General features: G+C 41.4%; 1 protein-coding gene across 2 annotated transcripts in view; it reads right to left on the bottom strand.

The window, feature by feature from the left end:
* The window catches only part of LOC124798459 (Bardet-Biedl syndrome 4 protein), a 139477-nt gene that overhangs the window by 37848 nt on the left and 78213 nt on the right, over positions 1 to 23416 (bottom strand). For both annotated transcript variants that reach the window (XR_007016944.1, XM_047261882.1), the window contains exon 9: positions 4688 to 4881. Coding sequence is in view for 1 of the 2 variants with exons in the window: in XM_047261882.1 (XP_047117838.1) it covers positions 4688 to 4881 (194 nt within the window). In the remaining variant the exon portion in view is untranslated. The remainder of the gene's footprint in view (positions 1 to 4687; positions 4882 to 23416) is intronic.

The following is a 23416-nucleotide window of genomic DNA, read 5'->3' as shown; positions in this document are numbered from 1 at the left end:
TCTTTCCGCTTGCTTTTGTTTGCTTATGACTTGACATTCATACAAGTGGTTCTCTTTTCTCCAAAGGCCTGTTTAATTTTCCTGTAGGCAATATCTATCTTACCCCTAGTGATATGTGCTTCTACATCCTTACATTTGTCCTCTGGCGACCTCATCAGGTGCTTCCTGTGACTGAATGACAGGCTGAGACCGTGTCCCATATTTATGTCTCGACCATGTCTGACATTCCCTACGCCATCCGCTCCCTCTGTGACCATGTCGGTTGGTCGCCAGACATTCCATCTTCCGTCCGCGCCCACCTCCATTGTTTTCCCCAGTGGTGGCCGTTTCATGGCGTACCCCTTTATGCCGAGGTACGATGCTGAAATATTGTGTTAGAAAAATGCAGACCACCAGCAGTACACCCGATTCAACGAGATGTCACAAAATACCGGGAAAGTCTAAGAAATTACACTGCAAGACTCTACAGGGAGGAAATATGCAAGAAGGTGAAGTTACTGGAGAAGTTACGACAGTGCAAAGAGAGGATGGTGAGCGTGCTCAGTTTCCTGCTTAGGTGCAGAGAAGATGATGTGGTGTCTTTTTTTGCCAAAACTAAACACCATATAACATCTAAGGCTGCTAACAGAATCCAGCATTGCGCCAGTATGGGCCTGGTAAGGGAAAGGATCCGTGATATGCGGCATAGACTGGACGTTACCTCCAGGGATCTGCTTCGACTACACCTGGATTTGGCAAACAACTTAGTACCAGAGGACTGGAACAGGATGGACGGTATGACATGGTCGCTGATGGCATGCATTAAACACAATCCTACAGCTCGACAACTGGCGAAATTTGAGAGCATGAATAAAGAAAGTGCAATAGGCACATGATACTCACAAGGTGGTAAATTTGAGTGGTGCCAATTAGAAGATGCTACCTTAAAAGTGCTCGGAAGTGGCCTCAACTTTGCAGTCACTCCTAGAAACCTGCCAATCCCCAGCTTCATCAGCTCTGCGGAAATACCAAGTGTTGCAGAAGAGATTCAGAGAGAGATGTACAGGGCGCTCACCAAAGCCAGACCACCCAAAACAAACATTTCAAGAGATGAGAGGATGGCCCGCAAGAGTTTGTGGGAAGATGAAAGCATAGTGGCGTTACCAGCAGACAAGGGGAACTCTACTGTCGTACTGTTGAAGACCAACTATGAGCAGATCAGTCAGCTTTTACAGGAACCTGCTTACAGTCCACTAGAGAAAGACCCCACCGATAGAGTGGACAGGAAAACCAGAGCTCTGGTCAAGGAAACAGGATGGTCTGAGAAGGTTGTCAAGTAACTGAAAGCTAAGGCACCAGTACCACCTAGATTACATGGATTGCTCGAGGTCCATAAAGAGGGTATATTGTTGCATCCTATTGTAAGCAATATTGGTGCAACCACCTATCCTACAGTCACCCACATTAAGATGATGATAGCACCGTATGTGGGAAAGCGCGTCCACCACATCTGTAACTCATCAGACTTCGTAGAACGTTTCAAAAACCTACTAATCTCTAACACAGACATCATGGACAGCTTTGATGTTGTGTCTCTGTTCACTAGGATACCACTTCAGGACACACTCGATTAATCAGTGAAAAATTTGGTGGAGCTGTCTTGGACCTTTTCAAGCATGTCTTAACCTCGACCTCTTTCCTATGTGGAGGTCAATTTTATGAACAGACTGAAGGAGTGGCGATGGGTAGTTCCTTATCTCCGGTAGTTACAAATCTGTTTATGGAGAGATTCGAGGATGAGGCACTTATGACCGCTGCCTACAAGCCGACCTATTTCTTTAGGTACATTGATGACACATTTGTCATCTGGCCACATGGTCGGAAAAAACTGCCTGAGTTTCTTGAGCATCTGAACTCGATACACCCCAGCATTAAGTTCACAATGGAACTAAAAAATAATGGTCAACTTCCTTTCCTGGATGTCCTGGTGAAAAGGAAGACAGATGGCACATTAGGCCATAGTGTGTATAGAAAATCTACACACAGCGACTTATACCTACAAGCTGATAGCTGCCATGATCCAGCACAGAAGAATGGGGTGCTGAAAACACTTTTTCACCAAGTCAAAACACTGTCCAACTCAGACAGCTTTGCAGCAGAGTTAGAACACCTACAGGAAGTGTTCGCAGACAATGGATACTCAACAAGGGACATCCGAAAGGCGCTAAACCCCTCCACATGGCCTGATACTGAGGGAGAAGAACAAGATAAAGAGACCAGGATGGTAGCCTTTCTACCATAAGCAGGACCTATATCTGCTAAGATCAGCAGAATAATGAAAAAGCACAATATCAAGAGCGTGTTCTGCCCAACAAACAAGATCATCAAAGTGTTTCTTGGAATGGTTAAGGATGATCTCGGACTGAGAAAACCTGGTATCTCCCATATACCATATGAATGCAGTATGTCTCACATTGGCCAGACCACCAGGACCGTAGACATAAGATGTAAAGAGCACCAAAGGGATACCAGGCTATGACAAGCCACTTAATCGGCAGTAGCAGAACATTGCTTGGAACTTGAGCACACCATGAATTATGATAAAACCAGGATCTTATCTCAGACCCCCATATTTTGGGATAGTGTCATCACTGAATCAATTGAAATCGAGATTGCAGAGAACTTGATGAACCGGGAAACTGGATACCAACTCGGCACGGTGTGGAACCCGGCTTTGGACCTATTACAAAAACAACAGAAGAAAACACAAGACCAGAAGAATGACACGGGCACTGGAGAAAGTCGGAACAGTGCGAGGAATGAGCCTGGCTGGCACGGACCTAGTAGGAAACGTCATGGAATGGCTGCCACCGGGGAAAACAGCTGAGGTCGGCGCGGATGGAAGATGGAACATCTGGCGACCAACCAACATGGTCACAGTGGGAATGGATGGTGTAGGGAATGCCAGACATGATACAGATATAAATACGGGACATGGTCAGCCTGTTGTTCAGTCGCAGAAAGCACCTGATGAAGACGCCGAGGTACGAAATCGAAATATTGTGTTAGAAAAATGCAGACCACCAACAATACACCCGATTCAACAAGATGTCACAAAATCGCCAGAAAAGTCTAAGAAATTAAGTTCATTCCAGTTATAAAACAAAAATTATTAGTATACTTATGAAATGACCATACAGCATTAATAGCTGGGACCTAGCCTCTGGGGTTGTTTGGCTGCCTGGGCCTGGTATAAGTCTTTCTATCTGGTGCCACTTCAGAGACTTGCACATATTTGTGATGAAGACAATACAAACACCCAATTGTGAAGAAAATTTGAGTCAGCCAGGAATCGAACCCAGGACCCTGTGATCTACAGGCAGTGATGCTAACTACTTAACCACCAGCTGCAGACAATGAACATGTGTACAAAACCCATAGTGCTTTTGAGTGGTATCTGTCTGTAGTAGCATTACAGCCATGTGACTTTCAGGTGTTTGCAACAAAAATTTCATTCTGCGCTTCTGAATGCTCACTCCATAGATATTCTTACTCTATGGTCACATCAGTACATTGTTTCCTGCGCAAATGTACTAACTCTGGATGCACGTAGAAGAAGTCATCTGTATTTATCCAAAGACTGGGTTTATTAATTTCCCAAATTTGTTTTACTGTGGATTCTCATAAAAACAATATCTCTTTGTTATGTCAGGTTTAAGGGTACACAACAAATACAAGAGGGTGCCACCAACAGAAGCACAACCACTCACCCAGCACCTCTCGGTTCCGAGAAGCAGCCTCCAGATGGCGCTGACAAATTCAGATCACTTTCTGCTTCCATGCCATGTCCACCTACACATTGTACGCATCTGCCAATAATGTGGAGAGCTGCCAAAGGGAGTGCTGACTACACTGGTTCTGCCTTGTACTGGCAGAGATGGATATCTTTCCACCAGACACAAAACAGTATGTACTACAGATACTCACAGTTACGATCGAGCAGTCTGACAGTTTAGTAACCGCAGCTAGCTCAATACTGCTCTTGCAATTATGCTATGGAGCGCAGTTCTATGAGATCCACTGAGAAGACAATGTCACGACTTAGCAGTTGCTATTTACAGAGTAGTGGGACAATCGTGAGTGTCTACAATATTACATTCAGTTATAATGACATTACTATAGGCTGCTAAAAGACAATAAATTTATTCTGATTTCACTGTATTAAGTATAGCATATCAAGTGCTATACACCAATTGTACTAAAGATAAGTGCTGTTTTGTGACATACTCTTAATAAATGTTACTGGTTATTCTTTTCTGTTTTGCCACATTTCTGTTCTAGAGCTGCCCAGTGAAGCCTGTGTAAGTTGATACCTATCAACATATGACATGTCACCTTAAAAGAGCTTTTGCAGTAAAACCACTTTTATGCTTCCATGAATGTTTTGGGTGAATAAATAGTGGTATTCAGTTACAAGATTCTCAACACTCCTACTGTAGGCATCGATTAAAGGAAGATTTTGTCCAATTCTGCCTCATTCTACTTTCTTTTAGATGCTTCCAGAATAAGCACCCACTGTCTTCTTAATTTCCACCACAATTATCTGTTTGGCCTATGAATATAGCAAAACTGTTCTAACATAAAAAGACAAAGAAGGATCTGGCAACCATGTCTGAGACATATATTGTCATAGACTAATTATTCTCACCTCCTGGTTAACTGTTCCTTGCTGTGCTATATCTTGGAAGCTTTTCAGTTGAGCTGCAGCTTCTTCCTTTCTTCCATTAGCAGCCAAAAATATGGCATAGTTCAAAGGTATGGAAGCATCTGTTGGGTCCAGGCGTGCAGCCTGTTCAAAAGCCTTTTGAGCATTGTCTGGATCTCCCAGTTTCTTCAAGGTAACTGTCCAACAGAGAAAATTGTAGCATGTACTTTTTAAATGAATTTATAAGTATAATGTAAGATAATATGATAAAATAAGAGAAAGGACACAGTACAGTACTAACTGTGAACACGGTGCAGCACTAGTTGTGAACTGCAATACCCCATCACATTCCTTACATCCTTAGTGTTAAGAAGGAACATTAAATTAAATCAACAAGTGAAATAACTAGTGTGAAAAGCAAGTGAAAGTCTTCACTATGTTATATTTCAGAAAATGCTACCAAGAAAATATAATCTACTATAGTGATGGTGATGCACGAATGACATCCTCTGCTTAGTAGATGCTCCAGACTTGAAGACAGAACAACTGCACACAGAGATAAACACACTACATAAAAGTGAAGATCACTTCAGAGAAAGAAGCAGGTCAAATAAACTTCCTAAATATATCTATCATACAGAAAAATAACCAACACTCATACAGTATTTACAGAAAACCACCACAATAGACACAATACCACACCAAACCTAAAACCACCCACAGTCTCAAAAACAAGCTGCTCTCAGATACATGATCCACAGATTGAACACAGTGCCACTAGACTTCAAACATATTTTTGTACAGTTTTAGTCACATTTTTTGGTTTTGAGAAAATTATTTTTGCCTGTATTAAGACAACTGATCTCAAACAGTTGAAGAGATTTTGTCAATGCTTTTAAAAGGATGTTTATTGAGTCCTTAAGTTTGTGAAGAAAAAGTAGGTAGCATCTGTAATAATTTTAGAATAAGTAAGAGAGGACCACAAAACAATTCAAGAAATGTCATATTGTGACAAGAGTACAAAAACTATCATTTTTATATATTTTTTCCCACCCGCAATCTATCACCTGTGGGACTTCAGGTATATTAATGCAAGGTCCAAGTCCAAATAAATGCTAACCATTAATTGTCTGTGGTTCTTTGAGGCACATATGATTTTTTTTAAGTTAAATGTAATAATAATTTCATACAGTATTTCAAACAGACAACAAAGTGCTTTGTTAAAACAGTTAACAAGTAATTCATATTCCATCAATCGATTATTTATGTACCATCAAAGCTCTTCCATTATCACATTAACAAATAATTTATGCTTTTTGTAGGGCAAAATTTCTGCTTTAGCTTTATTTCTTTATCACAATTGCAGTTTCAACTGTAGAGTCATCTTCATTTGGAAAATTTTGTGCTTAAGCACATATAAAAAAATTTAAGCATATTTTAGCAAATATAAATATTTCACACAATAATGAGAATAGTTTATTTCCAACATTTCTGCAACATCAGCACAAACCTTAGTAAACCAGCATGTACTATCACATATGTAAGATTCTCACCTGGATTACAAATTACTCCTTGGGTGAAGAACATAAATAGTTTCAACTGCACATAATAATTCCTGGTGGAATACCTGAGGCTAAGTTGATATGTAGGAGTGCAAACGTATGAGTTTGTAAATGATGATGTGGAGTAACACCAAAAATCTTCTAGTAAGTACCAACAAGCAAATTGAGACTCAAATTTTGCTACTATTCAATTGACTGAACAAAACTGAATCACTGTTTAGTGCTGTATATGTTGTAACTGCGACCGTTCCAGTCGCGGGGTTGCCAAGAACGAAGTGAGGTGGGACCAAACGAGAGTGGCCCGTCAACAAACATATGAACGGGAAAGGACGGACATGAACAACAGCAGACGACCGAGAAAGACCTTACAACAACAACACACAAGAAGCAACAGAGTCATAACCGACAACTAAACGAATCCACAATGTCCACTCATGAACGAAAACAAAGTACAGTAAACACGCTGTCTGTAGCCGAGATGCCGACAGACTCACACGAAGATCAAACTGCTTAGCTGAGCGAGAGGCAGGTGCATGTACACAGGATATGGTACATCGCTATTGGCTGCTGGGACCACGTGCTCCACCATGGTGCCCTCAAGTTATACGCGGGCCAGAAGCATGCGCAGCCACGGCTTAAGGCGCAGCGGCTGTAGAGACCTCTAGTGGTAATCCACGTCCATGCCATCTGGTGCGGATTCGAAACCCACAGCGCTCAGTATCAGAGTATACACTTATGTATTAAGTTTAAACAGTGATCCAGTAATAACAATACAAAATCTACCAAGTAATATGAGCAAGCAATAGCTTTACATTGTTTAAACATTATCTGAATTAAGTTCTTAAGGAATGGATCAGAAAGTGTGGAGGAATGGTTTTTTTTATATATATATATATATATATATATATATATATATATAGTGACTTCCCATACGAAAGCGCTGGCAGGTCGATAGAAACACAAACAGACACATACATACACACAAAATTCAAGCTTTCGCAACAAACTGTTGCCTCATCAGGGAAGAGGGAAGGAGAGGGAAAGACTTACCTTAGGGGGAAAAAAGGACGGGTATACACTCGCACACACACACATATCCATCCACACATATGCAGACACGAGCAGACATATTTAAAGACAAAGAGTTTGGGCAGAGATGTCAGTCAAGGCGGAAGTGCAGAGGCAAAGATGATGTTGAATGACAGGTGAGGTATGAGTGGCGGCAACTTGAAATTAGCGGAGATTGAGGCCTGGTGGGTAACGGGAAGAGAGGATATATTGAAGAGCAAGTTCCCATCTCCGGAGTTCGGATAGGTTGGTGTTGGTGGGAAGTATCCAGATAACCCGGACGGTGTAACACTGTGCCTAGATGTGCTGGCCGTGCACCAAGGCATGTTTAGCCACAGGGTGATCCTCATTACCAACAAACACTGTCTGCCTGTGTCCATTCATGCGAATGGACAGTTTGTTGCTGGTCATTCCCACATAGAATGCATCACAGTGTAGGCAGGTCAGTTGGTAAATCACGTGGGTGCTTTCACATGTGGCTCTGCCTTTGATCGTGTACACCTTCCGGGTTACAGGACTGGAGTAGGTGGTGGTGGGAGGGTGCATGGGACAGGTTTTACACCGGGGGCGGTTACAAGGATAGGAGCCAGAGGGTAGGGAAGGTGGTTTGGGGATTTCATAGGGATGAACTAACAGGTTACAAAGGTTAGGTGGACAGCGGAAAGACACTCTTGGTGGAGTGGGGAGGATTTCATGAAGGATGGATCTGATTTCAGGGCAGGATTTGAGGAAGTCGTATCCCTGCTGGAGAGCCACATTAAGAGTCTGGTCCAGTCCCGGAAAGTATCCTGTCACAAGTGGGGCACTTTTGTGGTTCTTCTGTGGGAGGTTCTGGGTTTGAGGGGATGAGGAAGTGGCTCTGGTTATTTGCTTCTGTACCAGGTCGGGAGGGTAGTTGCAGGATGCGAAAGCTGTTGTCAGGTTGTTGGTGTAATGGTTCAGGGATTCCGGACTGGAGCAGATTCGTTTGCCACGAAGACCTAGGGTGTAGGGAAGGGACCGTTTGATGTGGAATGGGTGGCAGCTGTCATAATAGAGGTACTGTTGCTTGTTGGTGGGTTTGATGTGGACGGACGTGTGAAGCTGGCCATTGGACAGGTGGAGGTCAACGTCAAGGAATGTGGCATGGGATTTGGAGTAGGACCAGGTGAATCTGATGGAACCAAAGGAGTTGAGGTTGGAGAGGAAATTCTGGAGTTCTTCTTCACTGTGAGTCCAGATCATGAAGATGTCATCAATAAATCTGTACCAAACTTTGGGTTGGCAGGCCTGGGTAACCAAGAAGGCTTCCTCTAAGCGACCCATGAATAGGTTGGCGTACGAGGGGGCCATCCTGGTACCCATGGCTGTTCCCTTTAGTTGTTGGTGAAGAAGTTGTGGGTCAGGATGAAGCTGGCTAAGGTGATGAGGAAAGAGGTTTTAGGTAGGGTGGCAGGTGATCGGCGTGAAAGGAAATGCTCCATCGCAGCGAGGCCCTGGACGTGCGGAATATTTGTGTATAAGGAAGTGGCATCAATGGTTACAAGGATGGTTTCCGGGGGTAACACATTGGGTAAGGATTCCAGGCGTTCGAGAAAGTGATTAGTGTCTTTGATGAAGGATGGGAGACTGCATGTAATGGGTTGAAGGTGTTGATCTACGTAGGCAGAGATACGTTCTGTGGGGGCTTGGTAACCAGCTACAATGGGGCGGGCGGGATGATTGGGTTTGTGGATTTTAGGAAGAAGGTAGAAGGTAGGGGTGCGGGGTGTCGGTGGGGTCAGGAGGTTGATGGAGTCAGGTGAAAGGTTTTGCAGGGGGCCTAAGGTTCTGAGGATTCCTTGAAGCTCCGCCTGGACATCGGGAATGGGGTTACCTTGGCAAACTTTGTATGTGGTGTTGTCTGAAAGCTGACACAGTCCCTCAGCCACATACTCCCGACAATCAAGTACCACGGTCGTGGAACCCTTGTCCGCCGGAAGAATGACGATGGATCGGTTGGCCTTCAGATCATGGATAGCCTGGGCTTCAGCAGTGGTGATGTTGGGAGTAGGATTAAGGTTTTTTAAGAAGGATTGAGATGCAAGGCTGGAAGTCAGAAATTCCTGGAAGGTTTGGAGAGGGTGATTTTGAGGAAGAGGAGGTGGGTCCCGCTGCGACGGAGGACGGAACTGTTCCAGGCAGGGTTCAATTTGGATGGTGTCTTGGGGAGTTGGATCATTAGGAGTAGGATTAGGATCATTTTTCTTCGTGGCAAAGTGATATTTCCAGCAGTGAGTACGAGTGTAGGACAGTAAATCTTTGACGAGGGCTGTTTGGTTGAATCTGGGAGTGGGGCTGAAGGTGAGGTCTTTGGATAGGACAGAGGTTTCGGATTGGGAGAGAGGTTTGGAGCAAAGGTTAACTACTGAATTAGGGTGTTGTGGTTCCAGATTGTGTTGATTGGAATTTTGAGGTTTTGGAGGGAGTGGAGCTGGAAGTGGGAGACTGAGTAGATGGGAGAGACTGGGTTTGTGTGCAATGAGAGGAGGTTGAGGTTTGCTGGAAAGGTGGTGAAGAGTGAGTGAGTTGCCTTTCCGGAGGTGGGAAACCAGGAGATTGGATAGTTTTTTGAGGTGGAGGGTGGCATGCTGTTCTAATTTACGGTTGGCCTGTAGGAGGATGCTCTGAACAGCCGGTGTGGATGTGGGAGAGGAAAGATTAAGGACTTTTATTAAGGATAGGAGTTGACGGGTGTGTTCATTGGCTGAGTTGATGTGTAGGTGAAGGATTAGGTGGGTGAGGGCAATGGATTGTTCAGTTTGGAACTGGTATAGGGACTGATGGAAAGAAGGGTTGCAGCCAGAGATGGGAACTTTAAGTGTGAGGACTTTGGGGGTAATGCCAAATGTCAGACAAGCCTGAGAAAATAGAATATGGGAGCGTAATCTGGCTAGGGCGAAGGCATGTTTGCGGAGGGAATGTAAATAAAACTTAATGGGGTTGTTGTGGGGGTGTTGTGAGGGTGACATGGTATTAGAAGGTGGAAAGTGTAACATGAGGAAATGAAAATGAAAATATATAAATATACACTCCTGGAAATTGAAAAAAGAACACATTGACACCGGTGTGTCAGACCCACCATACTTGCTCCGGACACTGCGAGAGGGCTGTACAAGCAATGATCACACGCACGGCACAGCGGACACACCAGGAACCGCGGTGTTGGCCGTCGAATGGCGCTAGCTGCGCAGCATTTGTGCACCGCCGCCGTCAGTGTCAGCCAGTTTGCCGTGGCATACGGAGCTCCATCGCAGTCTTTAACACTGGTAGCATGCCGCAACAGCGTGGACGTGAACCTTATGTGCAGTTGACGGACTTTGAGCGAGGGCGTATAGTGGGCATGCGGGAGGCCGGGTGGACGTACCGCCGAATTGCTCAACACGTGGGGCGTGAGGTCTCCACAGTACATCGATGTTGTCGCCAGTGGTCGGCGGAAGGTGCACGTGCCCGTCGACCTGGGACCGGACCGCAGTGACGCACGGATGCACGCCAAGACCGTAGGATCCTACGCAGTGCCGTAGGGGACCGCACCGCCACTTCCCAGCAAATTAGGGACACTGTTGCTCCTGGGGTATCGGCGAGGACCATTCGCAACCGTCTCCATGAAGCTGGGCTACGGTCCCGCACACCGTTAGGCCGTCTTCCGCTCACGCCCCAACATCGTGCAGCCCGCCTCCAGTGGTGTCGCGACAGGCGTGAATGGAGGGACGAATGGAGACGTGTTGTCTTCAGCGATGAGAGTCGCTTCTGCCTTGGTGCCAATGATGGTCGTATGCGTGTTTGGCGCCGTGCAGGTGAGCGCCACAATCAGGACTGCATACGACCGAGGCACACAGGGCCAACACCCGGCATCATGGTGTGGGGAGCGATCTCCTACACTGGCCGTACACCACTGGTGATCGTCGAGGGGACACTGAATAGTGCACGGTACATCCAAACCGTCATCAAACCCATCGTTCTACCATTCCTAGACCGGCAAGGGAACTTGCTGTTCCAACAGGACAATGCACGTCCGCATGTATCCCGTGCCACCCAACGTGCTCTAGAAGGTGTAAGTCAACTACCCTGGCCAGCAAGATCTCCGGATCTGTCCCCCATTGAGCATGTTTGGGACTGGATGAAGCGTCGTCTCACGCGGTCTGCACGTCCAGCACGAACGCTGGTCCAACTGAGGTGCCAGGTGGAAATGCCATGGCAAGCCGTTCCACAGGACTACATCCAGCATCTCTACGATCGTCTCCATGGGAGAATAGCAGCCTGCATTGCTGCGAAAGGTGGATATACACTGTACTAGTGCCGACATTGTGCATGCTCTGTTGCCTGTGTCTATGTGCCTGTGGTTCTGTCAGTGTGATCATGTGATGTATCTGACCCCAGGAATGTGTCAATAAAGTTTCCCCTTCCTGGGACAATGAATTCACGGTGTTCTTATTTCAATTTCCAGGAGTGTATATGGGGAGGGATAAAGGTGGACTGGAAAGTAACTGGAGATCTGGTGTGAAAAAAGGCGAAAAGGTGTTGGTTACAGCTGGGCTATGTTGGACTTGGGTTGGTAGACAACGATGTGCACAAAGGTTAGGTGGTTGTGTTGCCGCCAAAACACGTTAGAGGACGGAGAAATTCGGGAAAATTTCGAAAAAACTGCTTGTAATATATTAAAAGGAGTGGTTTTGTGGTGGCAGATTATGAAAATGAGGCTAACAATTGTCTGACGAAGAAATAATGACGTTAAAACCTGTTGGAAGCGGCTAAAAATTTCCGGGACTAGACCAGACTCTGAATGTGGCTCTCCAGCAGGGATACGACTTCCTCAAATCCTGCCCTGAAATGAGATCCATCCTTCATGAAATCCTCCCCACTCCACCAAGAGTGTCTTTCCGCCGTCCACCTAACCTTCGTAACCTGTTAGTTCATCCCTATGAAATCCCCAAACCACCTTCCCTACCCTCTGGCTCCTATCCTTGTAACCGCCCCCGGTGTAAAACCTGTCCCATGCACCCTCCCACCACCACCTACTCCAGTCCTGTAACCCGGAAGGTGTACACGATCAAAGGCAGAGCCACATGTGAAAGCACCCACGTGATTTACCAACTGACCCGCCTACACTGTGATGCATTCTATGTGGGAATGACCAGCAACAAACTGTCCATTCGCATGAATGGACACAGGCAGACAGTGTTTGTTGGTAATGAGGATCACCCTGTGGCTAAACATGCCTTGGTGCACGGCCAGCACATCTTGGCACAGTGTTACCCCGTCCGGGTTATCTGGATACTTCCCACCAACACCAACCTATCCGAACTCCGGAGATAGGAACTTGCTCTTCAATATATCCTCTCTTCCCGTTACCCACCAGGCCTCAATCTCCGCTAATTTCAAGTTGCCGCCACTCATACCTCACCTGTCATTCAACATCATCTTTGCCTCTGCACTTCCGCGTCGACTGACATCTCTGCCCAAACTCTTTGTCTTTAAATATGTCTGCTCGTGTCTGTATATGTGTGGATGGATATGTGTGTGTGTGCGAGTGTATACCCGTCCTTTTTTCCCCCTAAGGTAAGTCTTTCCGCTCCCGGGATTGGAATGACTCCTTACACTCTCCCTTAAAACCCACTTCCTTTCGTCTTTCCCTCTCCTTCCCTCTTTCCTGATGAGGCAACAGTTTGTTGCGAAAGCTTGAATTTTGTGTGTATGTATGTGTCTGTTTGTGTTTCTATCGACCTGCCAGTGCTTTCGTATGGTAAGTCACATCATCTTTGTTTTTTTAATATATATATATATATATATGAATTAATAGAGGGAAACATTCCACGTGGGAAAAATATATCTAAAAACAAAGATGATGTGACTTACCAAACGTAAGCGCTAGCACATCAATAGACATACAAACAAACATACAAACAAACAAAACAACACAAACAAACGATCCAAATGTTTGTGTTTGTTTGTGTCTATCGACGTGCCAGCGCTTTCGTTTGGTAAGACTTACCAAACGAAAGCGCTGGCACGTCGACAGACACACAAACAAACACAAACATACACACAAAATTCAAGCTTTCGCAACAAACTGTTGCCTCATCAGGAAAGAGGGAAGGAGAGGGAAAGACGAAAGGAAGTGGGTTTTAAGGGAGAGGGTAAGGAGTCATTCCAATCCCGGGATTGGTTGGTTGGTTGGTTGGTTTGGGGAAGGAGACCAGACAGTGTGGTCATCGGTCTCATCGGATTAGGGAAGGATGGGGAAGGAAGTCGGCCATGCCCTTTCAGAGGCACCATCCCGGCATTTGCCTGGAGTGATTTAGGGAAATCACTCCAATCCCGGGAGCGGAAAGACTTACCTTAGGGGGAAAAAAGGACGGGTATACACTCGCACACACACACATATCCAGCCACACATATACAGACACAAGCAGACATTAAATATGTCTGCTTGTGTCTGTATATGTGTGGCTGGATATGTGTGTGTGTGTGTGTGTGTGTGTGTGTGTGTGCGAGTGTATACCCGTCCTTTTTTCCCCCTAAGGTAAGTCTTTCCGCTCCCGGGATTGGAATGACTCCTTACCCTCTCCCTTAAAACCCACTTCCTTTCGTCTTTCCCTCTCCTTCCCTCTTTCCTGATGAAGCAACAGTTTGTTGTGAAAGCTTGAATTTTGTGTGTATGTTTGTGTTTGTTTATGTGTCTATCGACGTGCCAGCGCTTTCGTTTGGTAAGTCACATCATCTTTGTTTTTAGATATATATTTCCTACGTGGAATGTTTCCCTCTATTATAACTATATATATATATATATATATATATATATATATATATATATATATATATAAAAAGATGATGTGACTTACCAAATGAAAGTGCTGGCAGGTCGACAGACACACAAACAAACACAAACATACACACAAAATTCAAGCTTTCGCAACAAAGTGTTGCCTCATCAGGAAAGAGGGAAGGAGAGGGAAAAGACAAAAGGATGTGGGTTTTAAGGGAGAGGGTAAGGAGTCATTCCAATCCCAGGAGCGGAAAGACTTACCTTAGGGGGAAAAAAGGACGGATATACACACACACACACACACACAAAGCCATCCACACATATGTCACCAACTATATATATATATATATATATATATATATATATAGAGAGAGAGAGAGAGAGAGAGAGAGAGAGAGAGAGAGAGATTTCCTACTGAATTTACTATTCACTTATAATCATTTAATATTGACTGCAGAGGACTATGATACAGAGTACATGATGGACAAAACTTTAGAAACATACAATAAAGCTGGACTAACAATATTCGTTTTCCTAAAACAAGATTATCACAAATGGAAAAACTACTGAGGCATATAAAAAATATAAAAATCTAGGAGTTGTACTCTCAGATCAAGTTTCCCGTAAGTAAGAAATAAGGCAGAGCTAAGCAAGCAAACAATAATCTGAAAAACATCTTCTGGCCAGATGAAATTAACAAAAAGAAAAAGGTTTTATGAATCAAGAACGCAAAACTTTTTTATAAGGAGTGGAATCCTGGGAAATAATGAAACGAGATAGAAGACCTGAAACTGTGCAACTTGGTTTTTTGAGAAGAAGTCATAGAGTATGAAGGCAAGAGAAGATCCTAAAAAAGAAATCAGGAAATGAATGAAAACTGCCATGTACATCACTGAAGAGAGGGAAAATGGAATTTAAAATGGTTTGGGCATATGGCCGAAAATAGTACTATGTTGGCAACCTCCATACCAGAGATCCTGTGCAGAATGGTAAAATCACATGGAGGAGATATGCAACGAAGAAATTTGAAAGACTTTATACATGGACCAAGAAGGTTGGATACGATGTGGCGAGAAATGGCCTAAAAAGCTGTGGACAACTCACAGAAGAAACTAGTTTTTCTCTCTCCATTGTTAATAGAACTTGCATTATTTCTTGCGTTTTACCCAGTCGACAGAACATTCCAACATCTTTCGGGTGTGCATCTGGGACAGTATAATTTTTTCTTCAAATATTTTGATTGATAACCTTACAGCCATCTTACAGCTGAATTGCTGGCAGAATTTAAACCACTTGACAACACTGTGGAGCACACACACACACACACACACACACACACACACACACACACACACACACATGCGCGCACGCGCACACGTGTGATTATTAAAATGGATGGTCTGTGTTTTAGTCTTAGATGCATAAAATTTTATCTATGACTGATCCTCTTGTTGCAGTGCTGACAGTGTTGTCTCCCAAGCACTCGCATTTACTCCAGGGTATTGTGTCAAGTGGTTTAAATCTAGCACGCTACTCACTTTGAAGATGGCTGTAATGTTTTCAGCCAAATATCAGAAGAAGAAATAATTTTAAGCCAGACGAATGCCTGAAATTACTCTCTTTCATGACTGAAATCGTTTGTGCCATCAAAATAATTCTAAATACTGGTATAAATATTTACTCTGTTTTCTGTTCAATGGATACATCTGGTTTCCCAATATATTTGAGCACATTATGCAGGAAACTTGCACATTTCTCATAATTTACACAGAGAGTGATATATTTTGGGATGATACATAATGGATTGGTTCAGCTGTTGATAACTGAAGTTTATGACTAAATGAACCTTCATTACACCAGATTGGTCTGTGTCAAGAAAAGCTCCACTCTTGGAATGTGAATCAGAAACAACTAAGTAATTTAGCAACAAAGTTAAGAATATTTTTACTTACTTGTACACCTTTTTTTCAGTTGATGAATATCTAGAGGCTAATTTGTATTAAAATCGCTCAAACCTTCATTGCACGAATTGTTAGTATTACAATTCTTATTATTTGCAATGCTACAGAATTACTCACTTGTTACATGTAAGTCTGACACATAAATTACATAATTCTTGTTGAGCTGTGTGATATAATGTCATTATTTCACTTATCACTGTAATTTACAATATTTGCAAACCACGTCTGGATTTCTATGCACAAAATACCTCTTGCCCTTTATCTTTCATATATTGTTCAACATAAGATTATTTGAAATAAAATAAATTATTGGAACCCTTAACATAATGGTAAATGAACACAGGTTCATGTAGATGGATTGCAAAGTAATCTCTGTAGTGAGGTTATTTTGGCTTCTTCATGTTTCATCCCCATTCTCTAATGATGTTACTAATCTGTTCTCAAACCATCAGAAACTGTTGCAGCATTCACCTCACCATTGCTCTGAAAATATGGAAAGTAGTTGGGTACCCATAATATGCTGAAACTATTCACTGACTAATATTGATGCAAAGTAAATATAACAGTTGTTTTTAACAAGTTGTCTGGGTTACTAACTTTTGAGCATGCAACTGGGAACTCATCGTTTCATATGATATTTTGATAGAAAACCTTCAAGTCATTGTTAAGGTGAGGCAGTGACAGACTTATGAGTGTAAATTCATTACTGTTTATCACATGACACTGTAAAATTATGTGATTTACAAATATACAGTAAAATATCAGAGCATGTGCATCATAGATGACAGAGTCAACAGAAAAAGTGTAACAATCAGAGGCAAGAAATGCATCATACATGAAACTGCACAAACACACAGAATAAATAACAAATAATAAATAATAATAATAATAATTATTATTATTATTATTATTATTTCTTTTCTTTCTCAGACATTATGTCTGGTTAAAAATGGAAAGTGAGGCGGACCTTGATCAAGCGTGACTTCCTTTTAACCTTACGTTATGTGTTACATTGCATTTAGGAACTTTCGGGTAATTGAACATGTATCAATAATTACAGATTTCTGTAGTTGTATATATACGTTTGGATGTATTGCATTGATGTACTGGTGGATATTGTGTGGTATGACTCCTGTAGTTGATAGTATAATTGGTATAATGTCAACTTTATCCTGAGGCATATAAAAAATATAAAAATCTAGGAGTTGTACTCTCAGATCAAGTTTCCCGTAAGTAAGAAATAAGGCAGAGCTAAGCAAGCAAACAATAATCTGAAAAACATCTTCTGGCCTTGACTTCCTCAGCCAGTTGGATGTATTTTTCAATTTTTTCTCCTGTTTTCTTCTGTATATTTGTTACATTGGGTATGGATATTTTGATTAGTTGTGTTAATTTCTTCTTTTTGTTGGTGAGTATGATGTCAGGTTTGTTATGTAGTGTTGTTTTATCTGTTATAATGCTTCTGTTCCACTATAATTTGTATTCATCATTCTCCAGTGCTTTTTGTGGTGCATACTTGTATGTGGGAACGTGATGTTTTATTAGTTTATGTTGTATGGCAAGCTGTTGATGTATTATTTTTGCTACATTGTCATGTCTTCTGGTGTATTCTGTATTTGCTAGTATTGTACATCCACTTGTGATGTGATCTACTGTTTCTATTTGTTGCTTGCAAAGTCTGCAGTTATCTGTTGTGGTATTGGGATCTTTAATAATATGCTTGCTGTAATATCTGGTGTTTATTGTTTGATCCTGTATTGCAATCATGAATCCTTCCATCTCACTGTATATATTGCCTTTTCTTAGCCATGTGTTGGATGCGTCTTGATCGATGTGCGGCTGTGTTGGATGGTATTGGTGCTTGCCATGTAGTGTTTTCTTTTTCCAATTTACTTTCTTTGTATCTGTTGATGTTATGTGATCTAAAGGGTTGTAGAAGTGGTTATGAAATTGCAATGGTGTAGCCGATGTATTTATATGAGTGATTGCTTTGTGTATTTTGCTAGTTTCTGCTCGTTCTATAAAGAATTTTCTTAAATTGTCTACCGTATTTACTCGAATCTAAGCCGCACTTTTTTTTTCCAGTTTTTGCAATCCAAAAAACCAGCTGTGGCTTAGAATCGAGTGCAAAGTAAGTGGAAGTTCTGAAAAATGTTGGTAGGTGCCGCCACAACTAATTTCTGCCGTCGAATATATGTAGCGCCAAAACCTCTGTGTCAGTAAATAAATTAAAAAAAAAAAAGTGGAAGACGAGCTTTTTTCTCCGCCCCGAGTTTCAAACACTGCATGTTCATACACTATCCAACGAAGTAAATACAAATTCTGTATTTTTCATCTTCGAATGTAGCAGCATTTCACTGTACTACGAAAATCCGACTGGCAAGACTGTTTGGGATGTTTGTCAATATGGCCAACTGAATTTTTTCCTACCTGTGAGAAGAGATAGTTGCTAATAGGAACTTTTATGAATTGTGAATCACATGCAGTATTCTCTTCACCATAAGAATAATATGAATATAAACATTTTGCTATGTATTCTTTCGTGTTTGCTGCTATCTCATTTAAATCCTATCTGCCTAATAAACTATGAAACTAGAGTGAGACAACAGCAAACCCGGAAGAATATACATATCATGTCACATTTATATTCGTATTATTCTTATGCCTAATAGTGATACAGTCAGAAATGAAGCACGGTAATTCACTAGATTTTTAAATCTAACATGACTCTAATTTCTGAGCAGAATGTAATGTACTAAAGAGGCGTCTGCAAAGATTTTCAAACGGAGAAAAATTTTCGCTAAACTCTCATTCAGAACTCTCTTTTTTTTTATTGTAAGCGGTGGCAGCGCGCACAAAAGCAAGTCATGCCACGAGCGGCGACATGCCATGAACACTCATTATCAGAATGCGACCAACAATGCATGACACAGTACAGTAATGCATTTTCAGCTTAGAGTGACGTGAACAACTATAACAAAGAGAATGGCACTTATCACATCAAAGAAAATAAGCAATCAATTCAAACCAGACGAAGCACATGAAAAAGGAAGGGTACCCGTATAAATACGGACGGCGCGCCTGACGCATAGCAATGGCTACCTGGTAAAGCTTAACTGCTAAGCTTACGACTACTGTAGCTGTATCATCAATCATTCAACCTAAATTGTGTCTCATATTACAATGGACCAACTCTGTTTCAATTTGGAGGTGGGGCATAACACTTTTCTCTCCCCTTGAATTTCGAGTCTCAAATTTCAGGTGCGGCTTAGATTCGAGTAAATACGGTACCTGTCCATAATGTAGGTTTTTTTATGTTGATAAATCCCCTTCCTCCTTCCTTTCTGCTTAATGTGAATCTTTCTGTTGCTGAATGTATGTGATGTATTCTATATTTGTGGCATTGTGATCGTGTAAGTGTAATGAGTGCTTCTAGTTCTGTGTTACTCCATTTCACTACTCCAAATGAGTAGGACAATATTGGTATAGCATAAGTATTATTATTATTATTATTACAAAAACCATATTGCTGCTCAGTATAAGGTGCAAGCATGCCATTGTTCATGAGGAGATGGATATCCATAAAAACTAGTGACAAGTCACAGAATACCAAACAATGATCTTCCAAAAATGTCTGTCCATAGTTTTTAGAGTTAAGGCATTAGTGGACACCAGGATTGGTATAAAATGGAAGTCATCATCCCAGTGGGTTATGTTGTCTTCCAGAGGCATTTACATTGCTCCCTTTACCAAAACATCCTAAAAACTGAGGAAATGCTAAACATTTGAAAGTCATAATTCGTGCAGTTGCTGTGAGAAACATAGTATTCAGCTACAGTGACAGAAATGCCTCTGAACTTTATAAAACTACTGATAATCTATTCTTTGTTCACCCACAGTCATGGAGATTTTGAAATAACACTGCCACCTGGTATCAATATAGGAGAACTTTGAATCTGATGTTTATGTAAGCCTGCATAATAGTGACTCCTGGCATCCATTTTTTTAACTATGCAGGATCAGGATACAATTTTAAAACTAATTTGATGAAAGCTATGTGCCTTGTATGAACAACAGTGATTGTGTTTAACTGTTATAGTGAAGGGTTAAGAATGTTTAATTATATCCCCTAGTGTGTAAATTGTTATATTACCCAGTTGGTTGGTGCACACATGCTCATTATACGCTGAGATGAACACTGCACTGTTCTTAATATATATTAATGACTTGCCATTCTGTATTCACGAAGATGCAAAGCTGGTACTTTCTGCCGATGATACAAGTATAGCTATCACATCCAACATACAACAATTAACTGGTGAAATTGTAAACGATATGTTTCAGAAAATCATTAAGTGGTTCTCTGCAAATGGGCTCTCATAAACTTTGACAAAACACAGTACATACAGTTCCACACAGTAAACGGAATGACACCATTAATAAATGTAGACTTCAATCAGAAATCGGTAGCTAAGGTAGAATATTCCAAACTTCCAGGTGTATGCATTGATGAGGGGTTGAACTGGATAAACCACACTGAAGATCTGCTGAAACATTTGAGTTCAGCTACTTATGCTAATAGGGTCATTGCAAATTTTAGCAATATACATCTCAGTAAATTAGCTTACCATGCCTATTTTCGTTCTCTGCTTTCGTATGGCATCATATTCTGGGGTAACTCATCATTGAGTAAAAGAGTGTTCATTGCACAAAAGCGTGTAATCAGAATAATTGCTGGAGCTCATCCCAGATCATTCTGCAGACACTTATTTAAAGAGCTCGAGAGCTTCACTGTAGCCTCACAATATATATAATCACTTATGAAATTTGATATTAACAATACGAATGAATTTAGAAGTAATAGCAGTGTACATGGCTACAACACTAGGAGAAAGGATGATCTTCACTACTCAAGGTTAAATCTAACTTTGGCTCAGAAGGAGGTAAATTATGCTGCCACAAAAGTCTTTGGTCACTTACCTAATAGCATCAAAAGTCTGACAGATAGCCATATAGCATTTAAAAGGAAATTAAAAGAATTTCTTAATGGCAACTCCTTCTACTCATCAGATGAATTTTTGGATATAGTAAGTGGGTAATTTCCCCAACCCCCACAAAAAATGAAACAAAAGAAAAAAAAATTAAAAATATTAAGTGTCATGTAATATTTTGTGTAGTGTAATATCTTGTATAGACACCTTTTATTAGACTGACACGTTCGACATCATTACAAAGTGTCATATTCATGATCTATGGAACAAGTACTAATCTAATCTAATCTAATCATCTAACCCACCTATCTGTGCTAAGTAGCCTGCATTGGGCTGGGATGAAGCAAGTGGCCTGCCTTGCCCTGTGCTAATTAATTCGGAAGTGCTTCTTGTCATGTCTCTTTCAGTCAATCTGAGATTTGTCACCACTGAAATGAACATTATTGAAGTTGTAAAAAAATTAGTTTCTAACTTTGAAACTTCTTTGCAAATTTACTGATGTTAAAAATCTACAGAGATTTAAAGAGGACTTCTCATTCAACTGTTTCCAAATCAATTTTGGTACCCCACTCCAAAAAATCCAAACTTTCAAACTGTTTGGACTGATAAAAACTATCATTACAGCTCTAGTTGAGTCATAAGACTGTAGTTTCACCCTTGCTGACACAGGTGGTGCAGAATAGTCAGTTTCAGAATCTGTGGAGGAGTTACTGCTTTTGTCAACAATGAATAACTGATCCTCACTGTTGCTCTTTGTATCTCCATAATCTCTGCCTCAGTGCAACCACAGTTTTCCTTGTTGAACAGATGATGAGAAACACACTGTGATGCAATTCTGATGAACAATAAGACATAAACCTAAGCTGAATGGAACAAAATGAGATCACAACAGACAAAGTACCAAAATAAAACTTAGCTACAGGATAGAAATTCGCTGTATGCTTAAACTCATCAACAGAACGCAGGTGCCTCTCATCAACACTGAGGGGTTAGCCGGGGGAGTCTTAGTTGACTTGTCAATAGTGCTGAAGGAATACCCTGAGGCTGCACTTAATAACAGCACCTGGGAAGAGGAAGAGCATGTTCAGTTAACTTGTCAACAGTAGTCAAAGGGTTAATTCCTTGATGCCTGTAACTCTGCATTGCTCAGTAATGTATAGGTGAGCTAAATTGTTCCAACATGTAATTAGTGTAAGAAATGAGGAAGTTCTTGTCAAGTTATATTGTTGCTGGGATGTGCTCTGGGCTGTGTGTAACAGTTGCACTGCAAATTATTATTTTGTTAATGTGTGAATATAATTATTGACTAGGCTACTAATTTAATTTATACTCATACATCACGATGAATGTCTGGCATCTGAAATAAATACACAAACGATGACTGTCAGAAATAAATATGGCAAGTGAAATGTGAGATGATCAGAGCAAGACAGTGTCAGTATTGAAGTATAGTAAGATGTTGTTACTTTATTTATTTATTTTTATTTATATGAGTATGAGACAATGCAAGAGTGACAAAACATGTTACCATCAGTAAGCGAGCACAGTGATTTTGATTGGATTTTGTATTTGCCTGCTCATCCAGATATAAAAAGTCAGCAAGATAGCCTTTCATGTCTGCAATTTGCCTTCAGAAACAATGATTTTTAACTGATTCTTCATTTCTACCTGCTCAGTATCAGTAATGGAATTTCTATTTCTGTATAATTATTGACAATTGAGGGTAACATTAACTTGGAAACCTGATTAAGATGTGGAGTGAAGAGCTACAATATAAATTTTGTTGGTATTAAAGTAACTATTTTATTGGTTATAGGCCAAATTTTTTTTGGCGTTAATGATGAGATTGTAACTGGACAGTTCTTACTTTCTTCTGTAGGACACCAAATATTACACTGCTGTCTGGTAAGTAATTTAAAGTTACAATGTGTGTGGCCAGAGACGCTGGAGTTGGCAGTCATGAGTGCATGAGGTGTGCTTGTTTGTGTGGAAGTCTGAATGTTGTGTGTGTGTCCTCCTTACTGGCAAAGGCTGTGACCGAAAACTACAGGTGAGTGTCTTTTAATCATGCCTGTCCACAACTTGACATGTGTTCTTTACAGTATATAGCAATATATCTTTTCCTATGTTGTTGATTCTTTTAGTATGCTAGATGTCTGTTGTACACAGTCACACAAAACTTTGTAGATTCCTATCGTTCACAAAAAAATTCATCCTTCACAGCCCTCACAAAGGTTTCCATCTTGGTCAATTGGCTGAAGAGAACCTCTGTTCAAACATTTTCATGAATCTAGCACTTTTAAAGGAACATTCCTTACACATGCAAGAAATACTATTTAACATTTTCCCATGGTTGATTATCATTA

Source organism: Schistocerca piceifrons, chromosome 5 (genome assembly GCF_021461385.2).
Source record: "Schistocerca piceifrons isolate TAMUIC-IGC-003096 chromosome 5, iqSchPice1.1, whole genome shotgun sequence".
Lineage (NCBI taxonomy): Eukaryota > Metazoa > Arthropoda > Insecta > Orthoptera > Acrididae > Schistocerca > Schistocerca piceifrons.
This window is presented reverse-complemented; position numbering and strand designations above follow the sequence as displayed.